Here is a 27,676-nt window from a genome sequence, read left to right as displayed (position 1 = left end):
TCCCTCCTTCCTTCGTTTCCTCCCTCATTCCTCTTTCCTTCTTTTCTTCCTTCTTTTCTCTTTCTTTCTTTCTTTCTTTCTTTCTTTCTTTCTTTCTTTCTTTCTTTCTTTCTTTCTTTCTTTCTTTCTTCCTTTTTCTCTCTCTATTTCCTTCATTCTTTCCTTCTCCCTCTTTCTTCTCCCATCCCTCCATCATTTCTATTTCTTCCTCCTTTATTTTCTTTCTTCCTTCCTTCCTTTTTTCTTTCCCCTTCCTTCCCTCCTCTCTCTCTCTCTTTCTTTCTTTCTTTCTCTTCCTTCCTTTTCCATTCTCTCTCTCTTTCTTTCTTTCTTTCTTTCTTTCTTTCTTTCTTTCTTTCTTTCTTTCTTTCTTTCTTTCTTTCTTTCTTTCTCTTCCTTCCTTTTCCTTTTTCATTCTCTCTCTTTCTCTTTCTTTCTTTCTTTCTTTCTTTCTTTCTTTCTTTCTTTCTTTCTTTCTTTCTTTCTTTCTTTCTTTCTTTCTTTCTTTCCCTTCCTCCCTCCCTCCCTCCCTCCCTCCCTCCCTCCCTCCCTCCCTTCCTTCCTTCCCTCCTTCCTTCCTTCCTTCCTTCCTTCTTTCCTCTTCTCTCTCTCTGCCACACCTGGCAGTGCTCAGGGCTTACTGTGTTCAAGGATGGGGCTCAGGAAACCACATGTGGTGCCAGAGACTGAGCCCATGTCACTCACGTGCAAGGCGAGTGCCTCTGTGCGTTACCATCTCTCCAGCCCCAGATTTTACTCTTGTTTTGGTGAGATGGTTGCAATAGTGTATATGATATCGATATACCCCTAAGTCCTTATTTGCTTTGGTGGGGGCGTGCCTGGCAGCTCTGCCTTGGGGTCTCCTCCCGCAGTGCTGGGGACCTAACCCAGGCCCCCACGAGCAAGGCTGCCCGCAGTCCTTTATTTATCACGCTCCCGTTGACCGGCTTCTCCAACTGGTCTTGGTGTAAATAAGTTAATACTTTAACTGTTCTTCCTTCTAGTACCACCCAGTCATGTCATGAATAGGCCTGGGTTGGATCCCCAAGGGGTTATTATCCCCAAGGGGGCATCTTCCAAGCAAGGGGGCCCTGAGGGGGGTCACCCAGCTCTTCATACTGGAGAACTTTCTCCTGCTCTGACGTGCCAAGCCCTGAGCCTGAGACAGGATGACCCAGGTCCTAGAACAGAAGCGACCCTTTGTGATTTCCTGCTTCCTGCTGGCTCTGTCCCGGAAGCTTAACACCGTGACCAGAAGCCCAAGCAAGTTCGAAGAGACCCCCGTGAAGAGACGCACGCGGACAGAGATGGACCCTCCCCCGGCTGTCCGCCAGCTCTCAGAACCCTTGACCCACAAAATCCACAGACATATCCAAGGTCCTTGCCAGGAGTCACGAGGAAGGGGCCGTGAGAGAGCGGGAGGGATGGAAAACCGCCCGGACCCACGAAAAGAAAGGAGGTGACCCGAATGCAGGGCACAAGTAGGTAATCTTTAATCTCAGTGGAGAGCGTTCTGCCACACGAGACGCCACACCGTGGGAGGGAGACAGCAGCAGCCGACACGCGGACATCTACTCTAGCTACACCAGGCCCTTAGCGTGGAGGGCTGGGCTCACACACAAACACACAAAGACCCCACCACCACCAGCAGCAGCAGCCGCGGGCCGGGGAGCGGGCACGGGGCCAGGTACACCCGGCACCAGGCTGCCCCCCCCCACACCCCATGTCACCGTCGCCGTGAGGGGCCGGCTCTTGCGCTACCGTATTCTACTGAGTGGAGACACACGGCCGGTGGTGGCGAAGGGGTGTGGAGAGATGGAACGTCGGGTGGGCTTTTACCAGACGGGAGAGGCGGAGAGATGGCTCACGCGGGAGGTCCCGGCCCAGCAAGGGAACACTCGGACACACACGTGTTCACCCGAGACGGTCCACACACGCAGCTCCCGGGAGTCCCCTGGCCTGGCTAGAGACAGGAAAAGCAGAGAGCAGCTTCTATACAGGGAGGAGGGGGTGGCCACCGCGTCCCTCAGCGCGTCTGTCTCTGGCAGACGCTGATGAGAACACGGAGTACTTACACTTTGGGGTGGGGAGAGCGGGGACAGGTGTCGGGTCCCAGGCCACCCCCCCCCCCCCCCGGGCAGCAGTCTGTTGAGAGGTCACCCAGGGAGGGGGCTGGGCCTCCCCTCACACTTGGAAAAATGTCTCCATGAAGCTTGACAAGCCTGTGTCTGTCCTGAGGGATGAAGTGAGTGTGGGGTGGGGCGTGGGGTGGTCCTCAAGAAGCAGCACTGCCGGACAGCTCCACAGCTGGGCCCACCTGGCTGCTGACGTCTGGATGGGGCTTCTGGAAAGGTTTGGAAAGTTCTCAGGTCGCTCCTTGAGGGCCGCCATTCTGTGGTCAATGGTTGGTGTCTTCTCCGTTCTGAGAGGATACGGGGAGTTTGTGTGTGTGTGTGTGTGTGTGTGTGTGTGTGTATGTGTGTATGTGTGCATGCGCGCACATGTGTGTGCGCGCATGCACGCAAATGAAGTTGTGTGTGCGCATGTGGTGTGTGTGTGTATGTGTGTGAATGTGAGTGTGTGTGAATATGTGTGGATGAGTGTGTGAGCGCCTGTGTGGTGTGCGTGTGTGTGAGTGTGTGTATGTGTGTGCGTGAGCATGCGTGTGAATGTGTCTAGGCATATGTGTGGCGTGTGTGCATGTGGTGAGTGTGTGTGTGCGTGTGTGTGAGTGTGTGCATGTGTGTGCATGTGCATGCGTGTGAATGTGTCTAGGCGCATGTGTGGTGTGTGTGCATGTGGTGAGTGTGTGTGTGTGAGTGTGTAGGTGATAAGTACTTGACACGTGTTTTTTGTTTTTTTTTTCCCCTCACAACGTCTTCCTTCTCGCTTACAAACAAGCGTTAGCGGTCAGGTCACCTCCAGCGAGGCTGGGGACACGCGGTCGCACTCGGCCCGGGACCGCAGGCTGTGCCACTGCTCCACGGCCGTGCGGTGGGCGCTGAGCATCCGTCGCCAGTGGTTGGCCTCGGAGGGCCCCGAGGAGTACTGGCCGATGACCACCCTGCCGATGAAGTCATTGCTGCTCTTCACGTTGTGGCCGAACACTGGGAGGATGGAGGGGGAGGGGGGAGGGGGGAGGGGGGGAGGGGGAGGCAGGAACAAGAGAGTGCGTGAGTCTCCGCCTTCCCCAGTGGCCTGAGTGCCTGTGCACGGTGAGGACCCCCGTTCCACACTGAGAGCCCCCCCCACCACTTCCTCCTCCCTCCCCCAGGGGTCCCTCTGTCCCCGGGATCTTCCTCCTGGCCCTGCTGGCCGGTACACCCCCCTTTCCCAGGCTGGGTGGAGACTCTCCCCTTCTAGATCTCTCTTTCGTCTCAAAGCCACTGACAGGTTTCCGTGAACTCAGGGGGCCTCGGGTGGGCTTAGCGCTCTACGGCGGCTCCCCTGATATTTCCACCCAACAGCTTTTGTCTGTGGATCTTGTGGTACCCTTATCCCAGGAAACAGGGCCAGGCGCTGAGCAAGAAGTTGGTATAGCGGGGCCGAAGAGATGGTACAGTGGGTAGGGCACTTGTCTTGCATGCAGCATACCCAGCTTCGATCCCGGCCTCCTGTCCGTCCCCCTCCCCGACACCCCCAGCCTTGCCAGGAGCTAATTTCCCAGTGTAGAGTCAGGAATAAGCTCTGAGCATGCCCGGGTTTGGCCCCAAAACAAACCGCCCAAAATGTAGCTGTGCCTGGTCTCTTCCGCCCCGGGGACTCCGCCCTCTCTCCGGGAGACTCTGGGACTCATTTCTCACGCAGCCTTTCCAGCCTAATGAGATGCTTAACTTGATTGATCTTCCAAGTCAACCTCCCACTCTTTGTCTGCATGGGGGGTGGTCCACACTTTCCGGAAGAACTACAGAGTGGGAAACAGCCCAAATTCGCCCAGCTTGAGCCCCACAAAGCCGGGCTGGACCCCAGGAGGGAGGCCGATTATCACACAAACCAGCTGAAACTGGCAGCCAGAAACAGAGCTTAAATGCTAATGAGCCTGTGTTCCCCAGTGGGCTAAGCCAGCCCGCCTCCTGACTGGGGAGGAGAAGGGGGTGGAGGGAGGAAGAAAAGAGGAAAACCACCCCCGCCCCCCCATAATCTACAGTGCACTTGGCCCAGAGGCCTTCCCTGTCCTTAGAATCAAGTGTCCAGCAATCTGGCAGCTCCCTGGACAAAAACTGGACCTTGTGGCGCCGGAGAGATAGTAGAGCAGGTAGGGTGTTTGTCTGGCACGTGGCTGACCTAGGTTTGATCCTGGTACATGTGGTCCCCTGAGCCCACCCGGAGTGATTCCTGAGCGCAGAGCCAGGAGAAAGTCCTGAGTATTGGGCCAGGTGTGGCCCCCACACCAACCAACCAACCAACCAACCAACCAACCAACCAACCAACCAATTGGACTATGTGTGTTTTGGCACATTCAGTAAAATGCTGTGTCCGCCATAGTATGGCTCCAGACTCTGTCTGTCTAAAGCACTTTATTTTTAATTCATTAATTAATTAATCAATTAATTTTCTGCTCTTTGGGTCACACCTTGCAATGCTCGGGGGGTTATTCCTGGCTCTGCACTCAGGAATTACTCCTGGCAGTGCTCGGGGGACCCTATGGGATGCTGGGAATCGAACCTGGGTCAGCCGTGTGCAAGGCAAATGCCCTCCCCACTGTGCTCTCACTCCAGCCCCTGTCTAAAGCACCTTAGAACAGTGACACTCCGGACTTGTTTGATCTTACAAGCCCCCCCCCCCCCCCGCCCCAGTGTCCCCTTCTCAGTGGACGGGGGAATCTGACTCAAAAAACTATTATGAGAACAGCTAAGGCCTCATTGGGTTTTCTTCCCGGGAGGTAAACTCGCCTGCCTCCCAAAAGCTCAAAAATGGAAATGCAGAAGTGTCATCTCAAATGATATGGGCTCTATTCCCCTGGAGAAAGGAAAGAGAGAGAATCCCACTTCCATCGCTCGTGCTGAGCGAGGAGGCGGCTTCAGCCTTTGAAGGAGGTTTAAAAGTTTGTGCCAAGCCAGAGGGGCGGCCCTGGGTTCCAGCCCTCGCAGTGCATAAAAAAGACCTGTGCGAAATCAATGTAGCCCGACTGAAGGCCAGCCACTGTACATTTGCAGGCAGATAGCAGGATCTGAGTAAGTGGACGAAGATTCTCTCGAGCAGGGGTTGGCCACCAAGACCAGAGTTTCCCAAACTGATTTGGTCTATTGCTCCCTTTGCAGAAAAAAAAAAAATCTCATAGCGCCCATCTCTCCCCCACATCTACCTTCTTTAAGCCAACAAATGCGCCCCAGCTGTACCTGAAGCTATTATCATCCCCTAGGATTGGTCTAGCGCCCCCTACGGGTCATACCACTCACTTTGGGAAACACTGATCAGGAATTTCTCAATTAAAAGCGGCTTGCCACCTATCTCCTACAAATAAAGTCTTAATTGGAACCCAGATAAACCCCTTTTTCCTCACTGTTGCTGGGAGGTGGAGTGAAGGGGGTGATACCATGTGGTGCCAGGTATTGAATTCAGGGTCTCCACATGCCAGGTAAGAGTTCTTCCACAAAGCCACATCCTGGCCTTTCCCAAGGTAAGAGTTTTTTTGGGGGAGGAGCGATGGAGAGAACACCCAGCAGTGCTCAGGACTTACACTTGGCTCTGTGCTCAGGGACCACTCCTGGCAGGCTCAGAGGACAATATAGGGTGCCAAGGATAGAACCCTGGTCAGCTGTGCGCAAGGCAAATGCTTCATCCGCTGTACAGTCAATTTGATCCACCCAAGGTAACCTATGGACCACTCCAGGGCCCCTTGCAGCCCCCCACAATCCTTGTCTAAAACCAGACTTCCAGTTCCTCCCCCATGGAAGTTGCTTCTTCTTCTTCAGTTTTTTTTTTTTTTTTTTTGCTTTTTGCTTTTTGGGTCACACCCGGCCATGCACAGGGGTTACTCCTGGCTCTGCACTCAGGGATTAGTCCTGGCAGTGCTCGGGGGACCCTATGGGATGCTGGGAATCGAACCCGGGTCGGCCGCATGCAAGGCAAACGCCCTCCCCGCTGTGCTATGGTTCCAGCCCCGAATGTTGCTTTTTATGACATAGTTCTCCTAGGACTTGAGTCTGCCACCTTCCAACCTGCCACCTTGTTGCTACCAAAGCTCTTTCTTGCCAATCTCTGCCCCAAGTGTGACAATGGGACACCAACTTCGTGGTTACAAGCTCTGCCTGTGTGACTGACCAGGGCCTGAGGAGCTTCCCTGCGGGGCCAAGCTCTGAGCGGGTACTGCACCTGATGACTGGGTGGGGGAGGGGGAATGATGGGCCAAGCTCTGAGCGGATACTGCACCTGATGACTGGGGGGGAGGGGGGATGATGAGACTTTAGAATGAGCCTGCACTATCCACAGTTTCCCGAGGGAGAGGACAGCTGGATGCACCCCTCTGGGTGCTCTTGGCCTCTGCCCGTGGCTGATGGTGGCCCACAGCTTCCCATCCCCAGTCCTCACACGTGAACTGTGACCACGCAAAGGATAGAGTTTCTGAGTTCTGCGAATCCTAGCACATCACTGACCTGGGTGATGGTGGCCTCAGGGCCCTCCAAAGCTGCAGGGACTCCCTCATCTGACATCCCTGCTTGGCCTACTTCTGTCTCACGTCCCCACTCAGTCCTTCCTGGGTTGCCCTCTCTAGCAGCCAACTCAGACTCAAGTCATTATCTTGGGATCAGCCTCAGCCTATTGGGCTTGACTTAAGGCGTGGGGCAGCAATACCATGAAAACCTGAGTCAGTGTTGAAAGAGAAGCTCTACAGGGATAAACAAAATGGCAACAGCCCCCCCCCACACCCCCCGGCACAGTGCGAGGAGACGAGAGGAAGGTGCCAACTAATTCACGGGAACATGCTCTCTTGGGCCTCGAGACTGCAGGTAGAGAACAGAAAGTGATTATCTGGAGGGCCGGTTAGCCAAATGGTGAAGACTGGTTCCCTACCGAGGGGAGAGAAAAGGCAGCTGAAATAGTGCCACACGGGGCTGGAGTGATAGCGTTTGCCTTGCACACGGCCGACCCGGGATCGATTCCCAGCATCCCATACGGTCCCCTGAACATCACCAGGAGTCATTCCTGAGTGCAGAGCCAGGAGGAACCCCTGTGCATTGCCGGGTGTGACCCAAAAAGAAAAAATAAATAAATAAATAAATAAATAAATAAATAAATAAATAAAAAGTGCCGGAGGCTGGAGCAATAGCACAGCGGGGAGGGCGTTTGCCTTGCACGCAGCAGACCCGGGTTCGATTCCCAGCATCCCATATGGTCCCCTGAGCACTGCCAGGAGTAATTCCTGAGTGCAGAGCCAGGAGTAACCCTGTGCATGACCAGGTGTGACCCAAAAAGCAAAAAAAAAAAAAAAAAGTGCCACAGCTGAAGCTTCTTACCTTCTTACCAGCAGGTATACTTTTGAAATAAAACAAAGGAAAGAAAAAGAAGTCGCTACTAGAGAATCGACACCTGAATTTCCGGAAGGAATAAAAAGACCAAAAGGGGGAAAAAAATCAAAAGACTTGGGCTTGGTGAATCACTGGGGCTCTGGGAAGTGGGGGGCCCCCCCAAGGGGTGCAGTGGCTGAGACGCCCTCGGAGTTGGAGTTAATTGGCAGGTTTTGGGACTGGTGACTCGCTTGGTAAAGTGAGTGGCAATTAATCCTAGTCTCTCCCTGGTGAAACGTTTAAAATGTGGATTTTTAATAAGCGGCAGTAGAATGGAACGGAAGCTTCCTGAGGAGAGCTCTCTGGGGGAGCACCAGGCTCGAGGCGGCTGCAGAGACCAGCGAGGGAACGCTGGGGAAATCAGGGGTGAAGGCTGACTCCTGAAGGGGCCTGAGAGAGCACCCACGGGCGAAGCCTTATGCACGCCTGACCCGGGTTCGATCCCCGGCACCCCACAGGGTCCCCCCAGGCCGGTCAGGAGTGATTCCTGAGAGCAGAGCCAGGAGTAAGCCCTGAGCACCGCGGGTGCGGGGGCAGATAAAAGCAAACACCTTACATTTTGTAGCAAAGAGTTTAAAAGAGAAACAATTCCACTAACCCATAGCTACATTCTTCTTCCTCTTCCTCCGGTCCCCCCACCCCCCAGTTTCTGGGTCACACCTGGTGCGGCTCAGGGGTTCCTCCTAGCTCTGCACTCAGGAATTACTCCTGGTGGTGCTCCAGGGACTCTATGGGATGCCGGGGATCGAACCCTGGTCAGTCGCATGCAAGGCAAATGCCCTTCTTCCCGCTGTCCTATAGCTCCGGCCCCCAAGTGCCTTACTGCTGTGCAGAGTCTCTCTCCAGCCCTCCCATTCCATGTCTTGAGAAAACTTTTCCTTTTTTTTTTGGGTTTTGGGGTCACACCTGATGATGCTCAGCGCTGACTCCTGGCTCTACACTCAGGAATCACTCCTGGCAATGCTCAGGGGACCATATGGGATGCTGGGAATCGAACCCAGGTCTGCTGCGTGCAAGGCAAACGCCCTCCCCGCTGTGCTATTGCTCCAGCCCCTGTCTTGAGAAAACGTTTCACACACTACAAATGTTGCACGCCACCCCACAAATTCTGACAGCGCTATGGGGGGCTTCTTTCAGCGCACATAGATCAGAGACAGTATAATGCTCCCACGCGCCCATGCCGTCCGGAAGTCGGGTCTTGCCGGCCTTCCCAATCTACGGAGCACCCGCAAGCATGCCACCAGCGGGCAGAGATGCCCTGAAGCCCTCCCCCCGGCACAGGGGGGCTCCCTCCCCAGCCCCACTTTTTTCCAAAAATCTCCTTACTCTTCCCGCCACTCAAACCAACTGCTATCCGGTTCCCCACCTGGAGAAGTTCCAATTAATTCAGTGGCTGGCAATGACCAACCCAACGGCTATTAAGGGTACGCTCGGGGGTGGGGGGGTGGGGGAGAGCGTGCGGGAGGGGCGAGGGGGGAGAAAACACACTTCCTCCTTCCTTGAGCCGAGGGCTAATAAAAAGTGAGATTGTTGGTATATTGTTATTCTTTTTTTTTTTTTTTTGCGTTTTGTGTCACACCTGGCAATGCACAGGGGTTCCTCCTGGCTCATGCACTCAGGAATTACCCCTGACAGTGCTCAGGGGACCATATGGGATGCTGGGAATCGAACCCAGGTTGGCCGCGTGCAAGGCAAGTGCCCTACCCATGGTGCTATCGCTCCAGCCCCGGTATATTGTTAATCTTTTGTTGTTTGGGGGCCACACCCAGTAGTTCTCAGGGTTTTCTTCCATCTCTACATACAGGGATCACTCCAAGTGGGGTCAGGGGACTCTATGGGGTACTGGGGAATCAAACCTGGGTCAGCCTGTGCAAGGCAAGAGGCCTCCCCCCCATCTTATCTTTCTGGCCCATGATATTATCTGGAAACTGTGATTGGGAACCACAGTTGGGGTACTCAAGGGCCATGGGGAGGGCCCGGGGGGTTGAACTCGGGGGTCTCACACCTGCCAGGCAGATGCTCCACCCACTGAGCCACATCCCCGGCCCTCGGGGGATCACAGATTTCTCGAATTAGGGCTCCAGGAAGAAAGCCCAGTGTTCTGATTTACAGGTCCACGGCAAAGGAAGGACTCTCTCAAACGGTTAAAAAAGAAAAGTGTTGGGGCTGGAACAATAGCACAGCGGGGAGGGTGTTTGCCTTGCACGTGGCCGACCCAGGTTCGATTCCCAGCATCCCATAGGGTCCCCTGAGTACTGCCAGGAGTAACTTCTGAGTGCAGAGCCAGGAGTGACCCCTGTGCATTGCCGGGTGTGACCCAAAAAGAAAAAAAAAGTGTTTCTGTTGGAGGGGACCTCCCTCCCCGGCGGTGCTGGGGGCCCCCAGAGCCACGTCCGGCAGGTGCCCAGGTGGTCGGGGGCTGCTGAGGGTCAAACCCAAAGGACGCCCATCTGCCCTCTGCACCACCTCCTCTTCCTCTCCCCCGGAACTCAGGAAGGAAGGCTTTTCTCCCTCGGCATGACTGGCGTGTGGGGGTCACACTCTCCGTGGCGGGGCGGGGGTGGCTGAGGTGGGCAAAGGTGGTTCCCTAGGCCCCTGGCCAGTGCCCAGCAGTAGCCGTGAGTGACCTTCTGTCTGACTTCAACCACCTGTCCAAGCACCCTCTGGAGACACAACTCCCCCCACCCCACCCCACCCCCCACCACCAGCCCACTCACCGATGGGAAGACCGGGGCCCGGGGCGCAGGGGCTGGGGGGGTCTCTCTCCCAGCTCTAGTGGGACTCCAGACGCGGAGGGCCTGTTGCTCTGTGTTGCAGACGGTGCCTTGGCCCACACCAGCGAAACTCTGGTTGCTAATTTCGTTTGCCAGGGCAGACGGCACGGGGGGGGGGGGGGGCGGGGGGGAGCTGGATGACTCGAAGTGTGGGTGTGATAAACACCGAATATCACAAAGAGAAACTCGCCAACTTTTCCCGGGGGACGGGGGTTGAGGTGGGGAGGGTTGGGGTGGGGGTGGGGATGGGGGGGCAGGCTTGGCAGCTCCCGACTTGCCTTGCCTGGTTCCCGGGAGTGAGAATCCCCCCTGGAGACCCTCACCTGAAGCGCAGTAAGTACCTGACCGGGTGTCCCCACGCACACAGCGAGTTGAGTGGTTCCCCATCTCTGTGTGTGTGTGTGTGTGTGTGTGTGTGGGGTCACCTCTGGCGGTGATGGAGGGCGGGGGAGGGGGGCACGTGGTGTCCAGGATCCAATCCAGGATCTCACACGCTGCGAGGGAGTGTGTCTGCCGCCTCCCAGCCCCCGCACCCCGACTTTGCGATAATACATGAATCCAGCAAGATACACGGTAGATGCTTTCAGCGCCAACCCCCCATCCTGGCTCAGTGTAGAGGGACCCCCCAACTGTGTTAGGATGTTCACGTGTTCTCCTAGTCCTGGAGGGGCCCCCAAAACAGGAACTTTTCTTTTTTTTTTCCCCTTTATTTTCGGGGAGGGGGCACACCTGCCAGCACTCCGCCCCCCCTGACTCTGGTGGAAACTCCTGGCGGGGCTGGGGGCCTGATGGAGGGCGGGGGGGGGGGTGGGAGCCAGGAAGCTGACAAGGCCAGAGGCCCCTCCTCGGCACCACCTCTCTGCCCCCCAACACGGCCCTCTTTGTACATCTCCCCTTCCCCCTCCCTCCCAGCCCGACAACCAACCAAAGGAACGAGGGGCTGGGGGGTGGGGGGTGGGGAAGGGAGGGTCCTGTTCTCTTTCCACAAGTACAAAACGCTCCAAGTCGAGCATACTGGTCTGGAGAGAGAGTTCAGGGGTAAGACACTTGCCTCACATGGGTCTGATCCCCGGAGCACTGACAAGAGTGATCCCTGAGCACAGCTGGATGTGGTCCAAATAAAAAAAATTTTTTTTTTTTTTTGCTATTTGGGTCACACCCAGTGATGCTCAGGGGTTCCTCCTGGCTCTACACTCAGGAATTACCCTGGTGGTGCTTGGGGGACCTTATGGAGTGCAAATGCCCTCCCCACTGTACTATCGTTCAGGCTCCCCCAATTTTTTTTTTTGTGTGTGTGTCACAGCTGACAATGCACAGTTACTCCTGGCTCATGTACTCAGGAATTAGTCCTGGCAGTGCTCAGGGGACCATATGGGATGCTGGGAATGGAACCCGGGTCAGCCGTGTGCAAGGCAAATGCCCTCCCCACTGTGCTATCGCTCCAGCTCCTTTTTAAAAAAAAATAAAGTAAGAGGCTGGTGCAATAGTACAGAAGGTAGGGCACTTGTCTTGCACACGGCCAAACTGAGCTCAATCCCTGACACCCCCTAGGGTCCCCCGAGCACCGCCAGGAGTGATTCCTGAGTGCGGAGCCAGGAGAAACCCCTGAGCATCACTGAGTGTGGCCCCCAAACAAAACAAACAACAATAAAATAAATAAAATAAGCAAGCTTGACACTGCCTCTTTCTGCAAAAATGTGCAGCTTCTAGGTCTTCTCCTAAACCCGGCGTGTCCTGTGCTTTCTTTGGGCCTCAGTTTCCCCAGTATACAATGAGGGGTGGGGGGGTCCCTAGGGAGGTTTGTAGGTTCTTTCCATGTTGACATACATTTTCGGCTTTGAAACACTTCTGCCAGGACCAAAGAATGCTGCCCCCAGCTTCTGAGCTTGTTTTGCCATTGGACAGATCTTTTTTTTTTCTTTTTGGGTCACACCCGGTGATGCTCAGGGGTTACTCCTGGCTTTGCACTCAGGAATTACTCCTGGCGGTGCTCGGGGGACCCTATGGGATGCTGGGAATCGAACCCAGGTTGGCTGCATGCAAGGCAAACACCCTCCCCGCTGTGCTATCGCTCCAGCCCCTGGACAGATCTCTCTTCCTTCACATTGTCCCTTCCCTTCAGCACAGCGACAGGACAGGGCCAATCCCAGACACACCGTAAAGTCCACGAGGCAGCCTTTACCCCATGAGGGGGACACAGGCACAGAGCAAACAGCTCCAGGCAAGTCACCACGTCCGGGCACTGCTCTGGGGGACACCCATAGTGGACAGCAGGGAGTGCAGAGGCCCAGGGCCCAGGGGCAGGCCAGGGGCAGCGCCGTGACCCAGAGGTCATCTGTGGGCACTGGGTCTCTGTGAGGACACCCGGAGACAGCGCCAGGTCACCCTAGATGCAGGCGTGGTCACAGGGTGGGGGTTGATTCACCATTTGGGAACTCGGGTCTGATCCAGGAGGGGCAGAGCTCAGGGTGGGGGCGAGAGAGAGAGGCCCACAGCAGGGCTGGTACCAGCGAGCTGGGAATTCTTCTGTGTGTGTTTGTTTCCTGCCACACCCAGCAGTGCTCAAGGGATGAGGCAGGCTCTGCACTTAGGGCTGCCTCAGGACACCCTGTGGGGTGTTGGGAATCGAACCCAGGTTGGCCACATGCAAGGCAAGTGCCCTCCCCGCGGTACTATAGCTCCAGGTCTGCGAGTTGCTGAATCCTTGTCACTCTGTCGCTCTCAACTTGGCCAACTTAGCCCTCGAATCTGGAGTCAGTGTGGGTTGTCACAACTGGAGTCTATGTGTGAGTGTGTGTGTGTGTGTGTGTGTGTGTGTGTGTGTGTGCTGGCATGTCCTCCACCCACCGTCCCAAAGACTGGAGCCATACATGTCCACTTGATTGTCTACAGAAAGACTATCACCAAAGACCTCTTAGCTCCTTATTACAACTGCTACGTGAAACGGCACACAGTAGATATTCAATGAACACACAAGCACACAGTAGATGCTCAATAAACACACAGATCATGTAACCGGCACTTGATACTCATCCTCCTTATCATGGCCCTTATTTACTTCTTGGCCTTGGCCGTCAATGAATAAGTCACTTCCCTCAACATTATACTCTGTATTCTTTCTCTTCTGAAACGAAACGAGCTCTTTCTTGCCTGGGGAACTGTATGGATGATTCTCTCTCTAGTCCTCCCTCCCCGTCTTTGCCATTCTCAGCCATTCTCAGCTTAAATGACCGAATTCTCCCCCCCAAAAAATGACCTGGATCCCCCACTACCTGCCGGTGATTAAGATAATTCGTTTTTCCTTTGAATGCGATGATGAAGGATCTCTGACCTGAGATTTCTCCAGCAGCCTCTGCAACCACCTGACACAGAGAGTTTTGTGGGGTTTTTTAAGGCTATGAAAACTCAGGGGTGGAGAATTGGGATCCAGATGACCCGAGCCCGATTCCTGGCTCAGGACCAGCATCTCCCCCAAAGGCTGCCTGGTTCCCCCCCTGGATGTCATGACGAATCGTCGCCCACAGGGAAGATGAGCGAATTTGTGTGAAAGTCTTGGCAACTCGGTCTCTGAGTTTGCTATTATTGTTGCTAAGAGCCGGGATGAACGCCCCTGAGACAGATTTATGATTTGTGTGGGAAAGGGGTCCCACTCGCCCACGGCCCTGGGACTCTGGCTTTCTGATGTCTCAGCTCAGCCATCATTCCCATGCTCATAAAAGATCTCTTCGAGGGGCCAGAGCGATAGCACAGCGGGAAGGGCGTTTGCCTTGCACGCAGTCAACCCGGGTCTGATCCCCAGCATCTCACTGAGTCCCCTGAGCACTGCCAGGAGTAACTCCTGAGTGCAGACCCCTGAGCATCACCGTGACCCCAAAAGCAGATAACAAGGGGCTGGAGTGATAGCACAGCAGGTAGGGCGTTTGCCTTGCATGCGTCCAACCCAGGTTCGATTCCCAGCATCCCATAGGGTCCCCTGAGCACCGCCAGGAGTAATTCCTGAGTGCAGAGCCAGGAGTGACCCCTGTGCATTGCCTTGCCAGGTGTGACCCAAAAAGAAAAAAAAAAGCAGAAAACAACAAGGAAACAAAAAAGCCAAAAGATTTCTTCAACATAGAGCATGTTGCTCCGTGTTTGAGGTCAAACCTGCCCGTGTGTCAGCTCTGGGCGGAGCAGTGGGGCCCAGGCAGAGGACAGAGAGATTCTCTCCGTTCCTCGCACACATCTGCGTGTCTCGCTGGCCCAGCTGCCAGCTGCAGCTCCAGAGAGCTTCTACCCAGCAGTGCACGGAGCTGACCCGAGGGCCCTCTAATCCCACTGCATGGAGCAGTGGGCTGGAGAGACCCCCACTGCCACCAGGTGGAGAACACCCCCCACCCCCGCCCCTGGCCCCTGACGCGCTCCCTCCTGGAGCTTGGCCTGGAATGAGGCTGCAGCCCTGGGCTCACTGAGCAGCTGTGCGAATGAATTCAAGATCCCGGGAGCGGTGGCAGTGAGCCGGGCTGCCCCTGGACTCAGCCATGCATCTGAGATCTGGCCAAGGCCGGCACACAGGTGGGCCCTGGCAACTCAGGGAGTTCTCTGGAATACAGGCTGAGGTGCTTGTGTGTGTGTGTGTGTGTGTGTGTGAGAGAGAGAGAGAGAGAGAGAGAGAGAGTTCTCCGGAATACAGGCTGAGGTGCATGTGTGTGTGTGCGTGCGTGTGTGTGTGCGCGCGTGCGCGTGTGTGAGTTCTCTGGAATACAGGCTGAGGTGCGTGTGCATGCGTGCATGCGTGCATGTATGTGCGTGTGTGTGTGTGCGCATGCATGTGTGTGTGTGTGAGTTCTCCGGAATACAGGCTGAGGTGCATGTGTGTGTGTGTGCGCGCGCGCGTGTGTGTGTGTGTGTGTGTGAGTTCTCCAGAATACAGGCTGAGGTGCATGTGTGTGTGTGTGTGTGTGTGTGTGTGTGTGTGTGTGTGCGCGCGCACACACACACTGTGAGCTTGGGACTCTGCCAGAAGAGGGGACGGTGCTGGCTGGTGGAAGGGGGTCCCTGGCACCGTGTCCTGCTGCCCAGGGAGAGTTCTGCCTGCGGCCAGGCCCCGGGCGATGACCCACGGGAGCTGGCGTGACTCTCGCCCTCGCTGAGCGGGTCCTGTGCCTTGTGTCTGACGGTCCCCGAGACAGTCAGACAGGAAGTTCTGAGTCAGGGAAGGTGACCGAGATGAGATGGCCCTTTGCACCTGAGGCACCCCCGACCCAACAGTGCTCAGGGATGGCGGGCTCAAGGGGCCACATGGGGACTGAGCCCACATTGGCCACGTCCAGGCCAGCGCCCTCCCCGCTCTGCTGTCTCTCGGCCCCCGCCCAGACGTCTGACCTCTCTGAGCTCCTTTCCCGAAGTTACCCCCTGGTCCACTGCCCCATCACCTCTCTCCTGGCCCAGCTCCCAGGGACTCCCTCCCCTACCTTCACCCCCAAAACATTTTCTGTGCGCTGCTGAATCACTACTTTTCATACGTCCAGAGGCTGTTGCTTCCCAGGTCAAAATTCTCCAAAGGCTTCCCAAAACACACACATACACACAGACACACACATGCATACACACATGCACATGCGCATACACATGCACACACAGACACATGCACACATACATGCACACATGCACGCACACAGATATACACACATGCGCACACACATGTACACATACGCGAACACACACATGCACACACAGGCTCATGCTGTGGTTCCTCCTGGATCCTGCTGTTTCCCTGCTCTGGGGGTCCCCGGGAGAAGCAAGCCAGGTTCCTCTTACTCTTCACGGGTGGTCTGCGAACTGGTGGTGGTGCCACCCGGTGCTGTGAGGGTCTCAACGCTCAGGCCCAGCTACGCATCTGTATTTTATTCTTATTTTTTATTTCATTTTATATTTTTTCTTTTTTGGGTCACACCCGGCGATGCACAGGGGTTACTCCTGGCTCTGCACTCAGGAATTACTCCTGGCGGTGCTCAGGGGACCATATTGGATGCTGGGAATTGAACCCGGGTCGGCCGCATGTGAGGCAAACGCCCTCCCCACTGTGCTATCGCTCCAGCCCCTCATCTGTACTTTAGCACCAGCCCAGGTCCCCGTACCCGTGCCGGGAGCAGCGAACTTGGTGGAGAGCGGGCGGAGCGGGAAGCCCGGGAGCCCCTCACAGCCCGGGGATTTGGGTTCTGGGTGCTTCCAGAAGGCCAGGAGGCCCAGCACATGGAGGGGAAGTGGAGGGAGGCAGAGGGCTGTCGAAGCATCATGTAAGAATTTGTTCCCAGGGGCTGGAGCTATACTATAGCACAGCGGGGAGGGCATTTGCCTTGCACATGGCCAACCCGGGTTCGATTCCCAGCATCCCATAGGGTCCCCTGAGCACCGCCAGGAGTCATTCCTGAGAGATTTCCGACTTCTCGGGGCGGGCAGAACCCCCTTCCCAAGGACAGCTCTGGGCTCTCCCCCTGGCTCCGGGGCACCAGGACGCCCAAGAGCCAATGTTTGCCCGTGGGCTCTGGCCGAGGGATGGGCTCACCAGAGGCTTTGCCACAGGAGTTTTAGGGCCACGTGATACCCACTTCAGACATCTAGAGACGTCTGCCTCCGGGACCAGCTGGCCTGGCCATCCAGGGCCGCTGAGACAAAGGTCAGTCGGTCACCAGAGGGCCGGGGACATTCTAGGCCCGTGCAAGGCTACTCACGTCTGTCCCCAGGTGTCTCCTGCCTGGTCTGTCTCCTGACTCAGCTCTCAGAGCCCCAAGCAGACCGTCTGCCGTCATGTCCACTAACGTGCACCTTGGGAGCAAGTCAAGTTCATGCCTACACATGATGGAATCCCTTCTCTGGGTGCTCAGAGCTCACTCCTGGCTCGGCACTCAGGGATCATTCCTGGTGGGCGCAGAAGACCCCCCTCCATGTGCTGGGGGTCCAACCTGGAAAGTGCCCTAGCCACCGGACCATCTCTCTGGGGTCCCTGCCTGAGCTGCCCCCCTTTGGCTAGTTTCCTTCCCCGGGGCTCACTTTCATGGTCTCTGACTGGAAAGCAGAGACTGGATTTCCCCACAGGTCCCTCACATTCTGTGACCGGAGCCAAGTGTCTACACCAGCAGGGTCTGGTCCCATAGTCCCATAGCAGGCAGGGCATTTCCCTTGCAGGCAACCAACCCAGGTTCGAGTCCCAGCATCCTGTATGGTCCCCTGAGCACCGCCAAGTGTGATTCCTGAGCGCAGAGCCAGGAGTAACCCCTGAGCATCACCGCCATATGTGACCCAAAAAGAGAAAAAAAAAAGAGAGAGAGCGAGGCAAAGAGTTGGTGACGAGCACGGAGGGGGCCACCCGCTGAGGTCCTACCTCCGGGTCCTCCCACGGCCCTGGGTCTCAGGAACCCCGGTCCATTTTTGCAGTTGGGTGTGTGCTTGGGGGGTGCTCCCAGTGGTGCTCAGGAGACCGTGAGGTGCTGAGGGGTGGATCCGGGATCAGCCACATGCATCAGGAGATGCTGGACCTCTGGACACCCTCTCTGGCCCAGCTGTTTGGGACGCTCACAGGACAGGTGGGTTATGGGTCTCTCAAGCTGACCATGTTGGCTCCCAGGCCCAGTGTGGCATCAGCCTCAAGTTCCCTTCTGGCGGGGGGGGGCAGCCCCGAGCACCCTTTCCCCAGCCCCCACTGTGTGAATCACAGAGCAGTCACTGTGAAGGTGGCACCTGCCCGCCTCCCACCCCCACTGGAATTAAGCTCCCTGCGAAGGCGGCTGTGAATGATGGCTCTGTCCTCAGGGGGAATAAACAGCGCCTAGAGGTGGCCAGGCATGTAGTAGATGCTCAATAAAAAAACCAATCCCGGGGGTGCTGCACAGTCTGGCTCCTGCCCAGCTCCCCAGGTAGGAGCTGGGGAGTTTTTCCCCGGGGAAATTGACTGCATGAGGAAAAGGTCTGGGGCTTTGTTTCTTTATTTGGGGGTCACTTCTGACAATGCTCAGGGGCTCCTTCCTGCCCTGGTCCTGGGGGAACCCATGGGATTGGGGATTGAGCCTGACGCCTCCTGCATGCAAAGCTGGTGCTTGGCTCGTGGGACATCCTTGCAGTCCTGAATGAGCAAGGGTTCTGGGGGCTTCCAGAAGGCCAGGAGGCCCGGCACACGGAGAGAAGTGGAGGAAGGCAGAGGGCTGACGAAGCATCATGTAAGAATCTGTTCCTGGGGGCTGCACAGCGGGGAGGGCGTTTGCCTTACACGCGGCCAACCTGGGTTTGATCCCCAGCATCCCATATGGTCCCCTGAGCACCGCCAGGAGTGATTCCTGAGTGCAGAGCCAGGAGTAACCCCTGAGCATTACCAGGTGTGACCCAAAAAGCAAAAAAAAGAAGAAGAAGAAGAAGAAGAAGAAGAAGAAGAAGAAGAAGAAGAAGAAGAAGAAGAAGAAGAAGAAGAAGAAGAATCTGTTCCTTGTGACCCAGAATCTCAACTCCCAGAAGACAACACTGGAAGGTGGGGGTGGGGACAGAAATCAACCCAGCTGGGGCTGGAGCGAGAGCACAGCAGGGAGGGCTTTTGCCTTGCTGGTCCCCTGAGCACCGCCAGGAGTGATTCCTGAGTGCAAAGCCAGGAGTAACCCCTGAGCATCGCTGGGTGTGACCCAAAACACCCCCCCCCCAACAAAGGAAACAAAAAGAGAAATCAACCCAATTGAAAACTGCCGAAGAGCACCCCCACCCTGCCCCCCAACCCGGGCAGGGGCTGCTGAGGAAACCCGGCACCCCAGCCGACACCCCAGCTGTGCCCGCCTACCTTCCCCTGCTCTCTTTCTCTGCAGACCTGTAATTGCAGATCAACCTGCCCGTGTGTTTCAGCGTGTTTGGAAACAAGCTAACGGGCTGGTTGGGATCTTCCCGGTGAAGGTGACAACGCCTCCCTCCAGCTGATTAGAGAGAGGCAGAGCAAGGCTTCCAGAGGGCTGGAGCTCGGCCGGCCCCACCCCGCTCCCGGGGATGATTCTCAGCCCGTGTCCTTGAAGGGAAATGCCACCGGCCAGGATTTCCGCTCATGGCTGAGGTTCTAAAACCTTGACCGAGGGGCTGGAGTGATAGCACAGCGGGTAGGGCGTTTGCCTTGCACGCGGCCGACCCGGCTTCGAATCCCAGCATCCCATATGGTCCCCTGAGCACCACCAGGGGTGATTCCTGAGTGCAGAGCCAGGAGTGACCCCTGTGCATCGCCAGGTGTGACCCAAAAAGCTAAATAAATAAATAAATAAATAAATAAATAAATAAATAAATAAAACCTTGACCGAGCGTGGTGAGTATCAGCAGCTGGGTCAGAAAGCCAGGACGGGACCGAGGGGCTGAGGCGCTCCTGTAGGGTTCCTGCAGCTGACCCTGCCAGGAGCAGCCCCGGAGTACCGCCAGGGGTGGCCCCCACCCCCCAGCCCCGTCGCCCCGCCCCCTCCACACACACAACAGAATTATAGAAACTGCAGAGACAGGACAGAGGGAGGGCGCTTGCCTTGCACACAGCTAACCAGGTTTAATCCACAGCCCCCCCATCTGACCCCCAGAGCCCCGTCAGGAGTGACCCCTGAAGGCAGAACCCGGAGTAAGCCCTGAGCACCACCAGGTGTGGCCCCCGAAACAAAAGTCAAAACAGCACAAAAGGGGGCTGGAGAGAGCACCAGCGGGGGTAGCCCAGCCCTGCCCCACAAAGGAGTAAGTCCAATAAAAATAGAATTAAAACAGGGGCTGGAGAGATAGCACAGCGGGTAGGGCGTTTGCCTTGCACGCGGCCGACCCGGGTTCAAATCCCAGCATCCCATATGGTCCCCTGAGCACGGCCAGGGGTAATTCCTGAGTGCAGAGCCAGGAGTAACCCCTGTGCATCGCCAGGTGTGACCCAAAAAGCAAAAAAAAAAAAAAAAAAAAAAAAAACAATAGGTTATTTTTGATTGCCTAACTGGCACTTGAACTTGTGTTTCTCAGACTTAATTAGCCTTGGGGAGGGCGTTTGCCTTGCGTGCGGGTGACCTGGGTTTGATCCCCAGCATTCCATAGGGTCCCCGGGGCCTTTCTAGGAGTGATCCCTGAGCACAGAGTTAGGAGTCATCCCTGAGCACTGCTAGGAGTAATCCCTGAGCACTGGGCTGGGGTTAAGCCCTGAGCACTGCCAGGTGTGGGCCCTAAACGACCAAATAAAAACACAGACTCATCCATTTCCAAGGAAGGGGCCTCCCATGGGAGAGAGAGCAAGTCTCTTGGGAGAAAAAGCAAGTCTCAGCGCCGGCCTCCATAGAATGTTCTGGAAATCCCCAAGAGAGCAGAAAGAGTTCCCTGGAAGAGTCCCAGCGCGTGGGGACAGGGTGTGGCACAGATGCTGGGCTTCATGCCGGGTTCTCCAATCATACATAATGGAATGGAATCCTGTGTGTGATTAAGGACGGAGGTACAGAAGGAGGCACGGGCTGCAGAAAGGGCGACTTCCGGGAGAAGGTGCTGGAAGGGGGCGGAGGGACAAAGCAAACCTTCCTTTGATGGTGAGTTGCCGGCCTGAGAGCTTGCTATGAGCACGTGAACGCAGGCTGGACCCTTGCAGCCAGACCTGACGGTGCCTCCCACTTTCCAGATGAGAAAAACCGAGGCAGCCAGGCCTTCCCCAGCCAGAGCCCCCAGCCAAACCTGTGACCCTCCCAGCCCTTGATCCCTCGCTCACACGTGTCCTTCGGTTCTTGTTTCTGGGCCACACCCGGCGATGCTCAGGGGTTATTACTCCTGGCTCTGCACTTAGGAATGACTCCTGGCGGTGCTCAGGGGACCAACTGGGATGCTGGGAATCGAACCCGGGTCAGCCGTGTGCAAGGCAAATGCCCTCCCCGCTGTCTTATCCCTCCGGTCCTCCTTTGGGTCTATATACCTCGTAGAACAGCCCAAGCTGCGTCAGCTAAACGAGATGAAGTGACGCACTTAACGCACGGGACGTCCAGGCTTCCCGGGTGGGGCCTGCCCACCCGCCCACCCGCGGGGCCCTGTGGGTGTCAAGCGCAGCAGGAAGAGTCCTGCGTTCCCTGGGCGGAGTCGGACCCTGAGTGTCCTCCCTGCCTGCTGCCCGCTGCCCGCCCTCCGGGATTCTGGGGGACCCCGGTCTCCCGCCTGGCACTGCCACTGGGGAAAGCGGTCTGCCTGGGCAATCTGGACGGCTGCCACCCTCCCGGCCGGGTGGCACGTCACGTCTGCTTAAGGACAGCGGCCTCTGAGCGGATGCAGGAGCTCGGGTGACGGGCGCTGAGAAAGGCCAGAAGCCGCTGGTCTCCAGGCTTCCTCGGTGAGACCAAAACTCACCCGGCATCCACTTGCCCTGGGGCTGTGTGGGGCTGTGTCCCACCCCCCACCCCGGGCCAGGGCTCCCTGGGAACCCGGGGAAACGCTGCCCAGCAGCGACCGTGAGACAGTCAAGGCCCCTGGGCTTCAGCCGCTCCATTTTGGGGGTGATGTGTTTCACGGTGCTAGCTAACCGGCCCATCCTAGAAGTACCCGATTGAAATAAAGTGCCAGAAGCGAGAGACGGAACTCAACCAGAGGGTGACGCCTGAAACCTTCACCTCAAGGAGGAACCCCCGGCAAAGCCCTTCACGACCCTCCCCTCTGAGCACTGAGGCAATTCTGTTTATTCTGAGTTTTTTGTTTGTTTTTTTGTTTTGGTTTTTGTTGTTGTTGGGTTTTTTTTTTTTTTTTTTTGCTTTTTGGGTCACACCCAGCGATGCTCAGGGGTTACTCCTGGCTCTGCACTCAGGAATCACTCCTGGCAGTGCTCAGAGGGACCAAATGGGATGCCGGGGATCGAACCCGGGTCGGCTGCATGCAAGGCAAACCCCCTACCCTCTGTACTATCGCTCGGGCCCTGTTTATCTCTGTTTTCCACACTCGACAGTAAACCCTGGTGCCCGAACTACAGTGGACACATTGGGCGCTCATCTTTCAGGCCAGAGGTCCCCTAGGTATATATGCCTTGAGCTCAAGGCATATACCTAGGGGACCGAGTACCGTCACTGTCCATATTTGACCAATGGAGAAACAAAGGCTTCACGCGCTTATGGGAGTGGCCCAAGGATCCGGTTATTAGGTGAAGTGCCCGCACATCAAGTTTACACCGGGACCCTGGTACTAAATGACTCTGGGAGTCGTGCTCAAGGCCACGAGTGGTTCGGGCTGTGATCACCCCGCTTCCAGCTCAGGAAGCTGGTTGTCCCGGGCACGAGGGTCTTTCCTGTCATTGTCTTGTTCCTTCAGGTCATGCCTCTCTCCCTTGGGGCAGGAGGTCACACACATCTCACCTGGAGTCCATCCGGCTCTGGAATGGAACCTACCTGTGAACACGAGGCTGGCATTCTCCAGTTCTTCTTGGGGAACTTTGAAGCTGAAGGACTCGTTGTAGAAAGGATCGATTGTTCCTCTCAAGAAGGACGTCTTCTTGGTTTTCACCAGTTTGAGTCCATGGACCAGCTGGATTTTCACAAAGGGGTCTGAGAATTGGACACAGCATCAGAGAATGCTGGAAGCCATCCAACGTCTCCATCCACTCAACGTGCCATCCATCCACCCAAATGTGCATTTACGGACCCCTCCACATTTCACTTTGACATCCTTTTATCAATCCACTACCCCATTCTTTCTGTCATCCATCCATCCAATTTTCCTTACATATGACAGTCCAATTACCTACTCATTCGTTTGTTTGTTTTTGGGTCACACCTGATGATGCTCAGGGATTACTCCTGGCTCTGCACTCAAGAATTATTCCTGGTGGTGGGGCTGGAGTGATAGCACAGCGGGTAGGGCGTTTGCCTTGCACGTGGCTGACCCGGGTTCAAATCCCAGCATCCCATATGGTCCCCTGAGCACCGCCAGGGGTGATTCCTGAGTGCATGAGCCAGGAGTGACCCCTGTGCATTGCTGGGTGTGACCCAAAAAGCAAAAAAAAAAAAAAAGAATTATTCCTGGTGATGCTCGGGGGACCATATGGGATGCTGGGGGACCATATGGGATGCTGGGGATAGAACCCAGGTCGGCCACATGCAAGGCAAATGCCCTCCCCACTGTGTTATCGCTTTGACCCTACTACTCATCCTAACATCTACTTTTGAAATGAACCCATGGATTCTATGAACCCAGGCATCCACCCCTCGATTTGATCATCCTTTTCCCCATCCCTCCATCCTTCTCTCCCTCCTTCTATAACTCCCCCATCCACATCCTTATCATCTGTTCCCATTCTCTCTTCCTCTGGTTATTCAATATTATTGATTCCCCTCTCCTAAATCAGGCATTGTTTTCATTTTACAGATGAAGAAGCTGAGAATTCAAGATGACAAATATTTATTTACTACCTGGCTAGTGGCGGAAAAGGCAGACCCCGTGTCAATGTCAATTCTAGCTTTTATTTCATTCTTGTTTGTCTATCTGTATCTTTGGGGTCATGCCAGCAGTCTCAGGCTGTACTTCTGGCTCTGCACTTGGGGAATCACCCCTGGCTCCATGGAGTGGCGGGGATCGAACCCTGACCAGCTGTGTGCAAGGCAAACACCCTACCTGTTGTGTGCCATCACTCTGGCCCCAATCCTGGCTTTCTGTCCCTGGAAACCCATTACCATGCTGGGACGTCCATAACTCACAGATGGAAAGAATGATAGCTCTTATTCTTTGATCAGGTTACAGCTCACAAAAGACTCACGCCTATTCTATAATACTGGTTTAAGCCGTCCAAAGAGAGAAATGCCGTTGAGCCCATCTTTCAGATGGACAGATTGAGGATTATAAGCGGTTAAGTAACTTCCTACGACCACATCATTCGTACATCGGGGCACTAGAATAAAGCTGCAAGAAGTCTGACTCCAGACTCCTGTGCCATTTGATCACACAGCCCTAATGAAACTCCCAGCCTTGATCCCGGTCCCCTTTGAAGCCTCTATTTTCACAAGGCGGCTTCTGAGCAGGCAAGTCGGCTTCTGAATTCAGCTGTCGCCTTCTAGCAAAGGTAATTTATTTCAGCGACGGCACTCGGAGCAGACAGTATTTCTGTCTCCGGGAGGGAGCCAGAGCTCCCTGGCGGCTCTCCCATAATAACCCTCACGGCCGCGGGAGGAACGGCACGGCGCGGAGCGGAATGTAACCTGTCCCTCTTCATTAGGAGCCATGCGCCACTTGGTTTCTGAGGGACGCTCTGAGTGCCAGTCCTCGCAGAGCTGGGATTGAGAAAGACGGATGGCTCCCTGGGGAATGAAACGGGAGAAAACCCTGCCCCTCCCTCCCGGCTAGACTGACCAGAAGGCACGACCGGTGCACAATACCGCCCCCTGCAGCATGGCGCCCCCATTGCAGGCACAGCTTTGGGACACCCCACCACCACCACCACCAAGGAACTCCCTCGGGTTGAATCTGATTCCAGGGAGTGCTCATCCCCGGCTGCTCAAACCCCCAGTTCAAGGGAGGCTGCCTTGATCAGCCTTCTTCAGTGGAGCCTGTCCTGCTGACCAGCCCACAGACCGGCAGTGATAATCAAGGCCGGTGGTTGGTGGTTTTCAACCTTTCCACAACTGCGGTTGATTGCCGAGTTAGATACACAGCCAGCCTCCGCTTAAGAGCATCGGCTCATCAGTTTACTCACTCTCTCCCCCCACCTCTCTCCTGCCTCTCTCCTCTCTCTCTCCTCTTTCTCTTTCCCCCTGTCTCTTTTTTCTCTCCTCTCTCTCCTCCCTCTCCCTCTCTCTCCTTTCTCTCTTCTCTCCATTCTCTCTCCTCTCCTCTCTCTTCTCTTTCTCTCCTCTCTTCTCCTTCTCTCCTCTCTCTCCTACCTCCCTCCTCTCTCCTCTCTCTCCCTCTCTCTCTCCCTCTCCCTCTTTCTCCCTCTCTTCCCTCTCCCTCCCTCCCTCCCTCCCTCCCTCCCTCTCTCTCTCTCTCTCTCTCTCTCTCTCTCTCTCTCTCTCTCTCTCTCTCTCTCACACACACACACACACACACACACAGCTGTTCAGGGCTTACTCCTGGCTCTGTGTTCAAGGATCACTCTTGGCACAGCTCAGGGGACAAGACGGGGTGCCAGGAGTTGAATCTGGATCAGCGCCTGAAGGAACCCCCTCATCCCCCATCACTCTGGCCTTTCCTTCCTTCTTGGTCTCGCATCCCAGTTCTCGATTCTGTCTGTGCTCACAGTAACAGTATCCAGGGCGCAAGCAAAGAAAGCGGGTTCCTTGTGTCCATTTTAAAAAGGAAAGGACGTGTCTGGGGAGAGGAGGCTGTACCTGAACCCTGGCTCACGTCGGTCTGCAGAAGCTGCTTGGCTCGAATGACGTCGACGTTCAGTCTCCCGGCGCTGGGGAGGTAATTCAGAGACAGCAGCAGCTCCCCCAGCTCCACCTCATTCTGCGGAGGAAGAAAACGGGAGGGAAGCACGCAGCCTTGGCGACTTCCGGCAGCTCACGCCTGCCTGGCCTTCATGGGACGGGACATTCCTCTCCCTCCTTCCTCACTCCTTCCTTCCTTCCTCTCTTCCTCCTTCCTCCCTCCCTTCCTTCCTTCCTCCCTCCCTCCCTCCTTCCTCCCTTCCTCCTCCCTCCCTTCCTTCTTCTCTTCCTCCTCCCTCCTTCACTCACTTCCTTCCTTCCTTCCTTCCTCCTTCCTCCCTCCCTTCCTTCTTCCCTTCCTCCTCCCTCCCTCCCTCCCTCCCTTCCTTCCTCCTTCCTCCCTCCCTTCCTTCCTCCCTTCCTCCTCCCTCCCTCCCTCCCTCCCTCCCTTCCTTCCTCCTTCCTCCCTCCCTTCCTTCCTCCCTTCCTCCTCCCTTCCTCCCTTCCTCCCTTCCTCCTCCCTCACTCCCTCCCTTCCTTTCTCCCTTCCTCCTCCTTCCCTCCCTCCCTTCCTTCCTTCCTTCCTTCCTTCTCCCTCCCTCCCTTCCTTCCTCCTTCCTTTCTTCCTTCCTCCCTCCCTCTCTCCTTCCTTTCTTCTTCCTTCCCTCCCTCTCTCCCTACCTTCCTTGCTTTTATTTATCAGTGGATGCCCTTTCCTTTTCCTCCCCTTACCGTTTCTTCCTCCTTTCCTTCCTTCCTTTTCCTCTTTCTTTCTCTCTCTTTTTCTCTCTCTCATTCTGTCTTTCTTTTTATTTCTTTTTATTTATTTATTTATTTGCTTTTTGGGTCACACCCTGGCGATGCACAGAGGTTACTCCTGGCTCTGCACTCAGGAATCACCCCTGGCAGTGCTCAGGGGACCATATGGGATGCTGGGAATCGAACCCGGGTCGGCCGCGTGCAAGGCAAACGCCCTACCCGCTGTGCTATTGCTCCAGCCCCTTTTTTAAAAATTTTTTGTTGTTTTTTTGGGTCACACCTGGCAATGCACAGGGGTTACTCCTGGCTCATGCACTCAGGAATTACTCCTAGCGGTGCTCAGGGGACCATATGGGATGCTGGGAATCGAACATGGGTCGGCCGAGTGCAAGGCAAACATTCTACCCGCTATGCTATCGCTCCAGCCCCCTGTCTTTTTTTTTTTAATGTTTTTTGTCACACCTGATGATTAGTAATTGGAACTTACTCCTGGCTCTGCACTCAGGAATTACCCCTGGCAGTGCTCAGGGGATCCTATGGGATGCTGGGGATTGAACTCGGGTCAAACATGTGCAAAGCAAGAACCTTCCCTGCGGTACTATCTGTCCAAGTCCTCTTGTATTTCCTTGAACCTGTGCCTTCCCTCCCTCTGTCTCTGGCTCTGACTCTGTCTCTCCGTTCTTTTTGCTCTGAACACACTCATCAGCCGCAACAACACAAAGGCAGCACAGGGCCGCAGTGGTGCCCGGGTGCTCCGTGGACAACACAGCACGCAGCTCTTCACAGGATTGTGCCCGGCTTCACGGGGCGGCTGTGAGATTGGAGCCCGAGTTCGAGACCACACCAAGCGAGGCCACAGCGGCTCCGAGGGGCACCTTGCTCAGGGCCACCCAGCGAGAAAGTGGCCACCTGGCATCTCGACCAGAGAGGCTGACTCCTCCCTACCAGTAGGCTCTGGCCAGACACGCTCTGCTAAAGCACACCCAGGTCCCGAGAGGGTCTCCCAGGGCCCCATCCTGGAGCCACCACGGCTTGGCCTTGTCTGAAAGGCCTGAGGGTGCAGACTCCTCGCTCTGCATGGGTCAGGACCAGGTTCAATCCCAGCCCCCACCAACACAAATAAGCATAAAGAATGAAACATCTGAAAATTTCAACCATGTACAAATGAAATAGACTGGCACAGTGAATCTACAGATCCATGCAATTGTAACAGTATCAATATTTTGCCTTTCCTCCACCTATCTATTCATCTAATCATCCATCCATCCACCTATCCATGCACCCATCTGCCTATCCATGCATG

The 27,676-nt window shown here is 55.7% G+C and overlaps 1 protein-coding gene across 7 annotated transcripts in view; it reads right to left on the bottom strand.

Annotated features, from left to right (window-relative positions):
• Window positions 1-1,469: 1,469 nt before the first annotated feature.
• The window catches only part of SYT17 (synaptotagmin 17), a 58,469-nt gene continuing 32,262 nt past the window's right edge, over window positions 1,470-27,676 (bottom strand). For 6 of the 7 annotated variants that reach the window (XM_055135809.1, XM_055135808.1, XM_055135804.1 and 3 more), the window contains 3 exons: window positions 25,573-25,693; window positions 22,642-22,797; window positions 1,470-3,107 (listed from right to left, as the gene is read on the bottom strand). In XM_055135809.1, coding sequence (XP_054991784.1) covers window positions 2,911-3,107; window positions 22,642-22,797; window positions 25,573-25,693 — 474 coding nt within the window. In that variant the 3' untranslated portion in view covers window positions 1,470-2,910. The remainder of the gene's footprint in view (window positions 3,108-22,641; window positions 22,798-25,572; window positions 25,694-27,676) is intronic. The other variant, XM_055135803.1, reaches the window with a different exon arrangement.

This window comes from Sorex araneus, chromosome 4 (assembly GCF_027595985.1).
Source record: "Sorex araneus isolate mSorAra2 chromosome 4, mSorAra2.pri, whole genome shotgun sequence".
NCBI classification, from domain to species: Eukaryota; Metazoa; Chordata; class Mammalia; order Eulipotyphla; family Soricidae; genus Sorex; species Sorex araneus.
The sequence above is the reverse complement of the archived record's forward strand: the minus strand, read 5'-3'. Positions and strand labels throughout refer to the sequence as shown.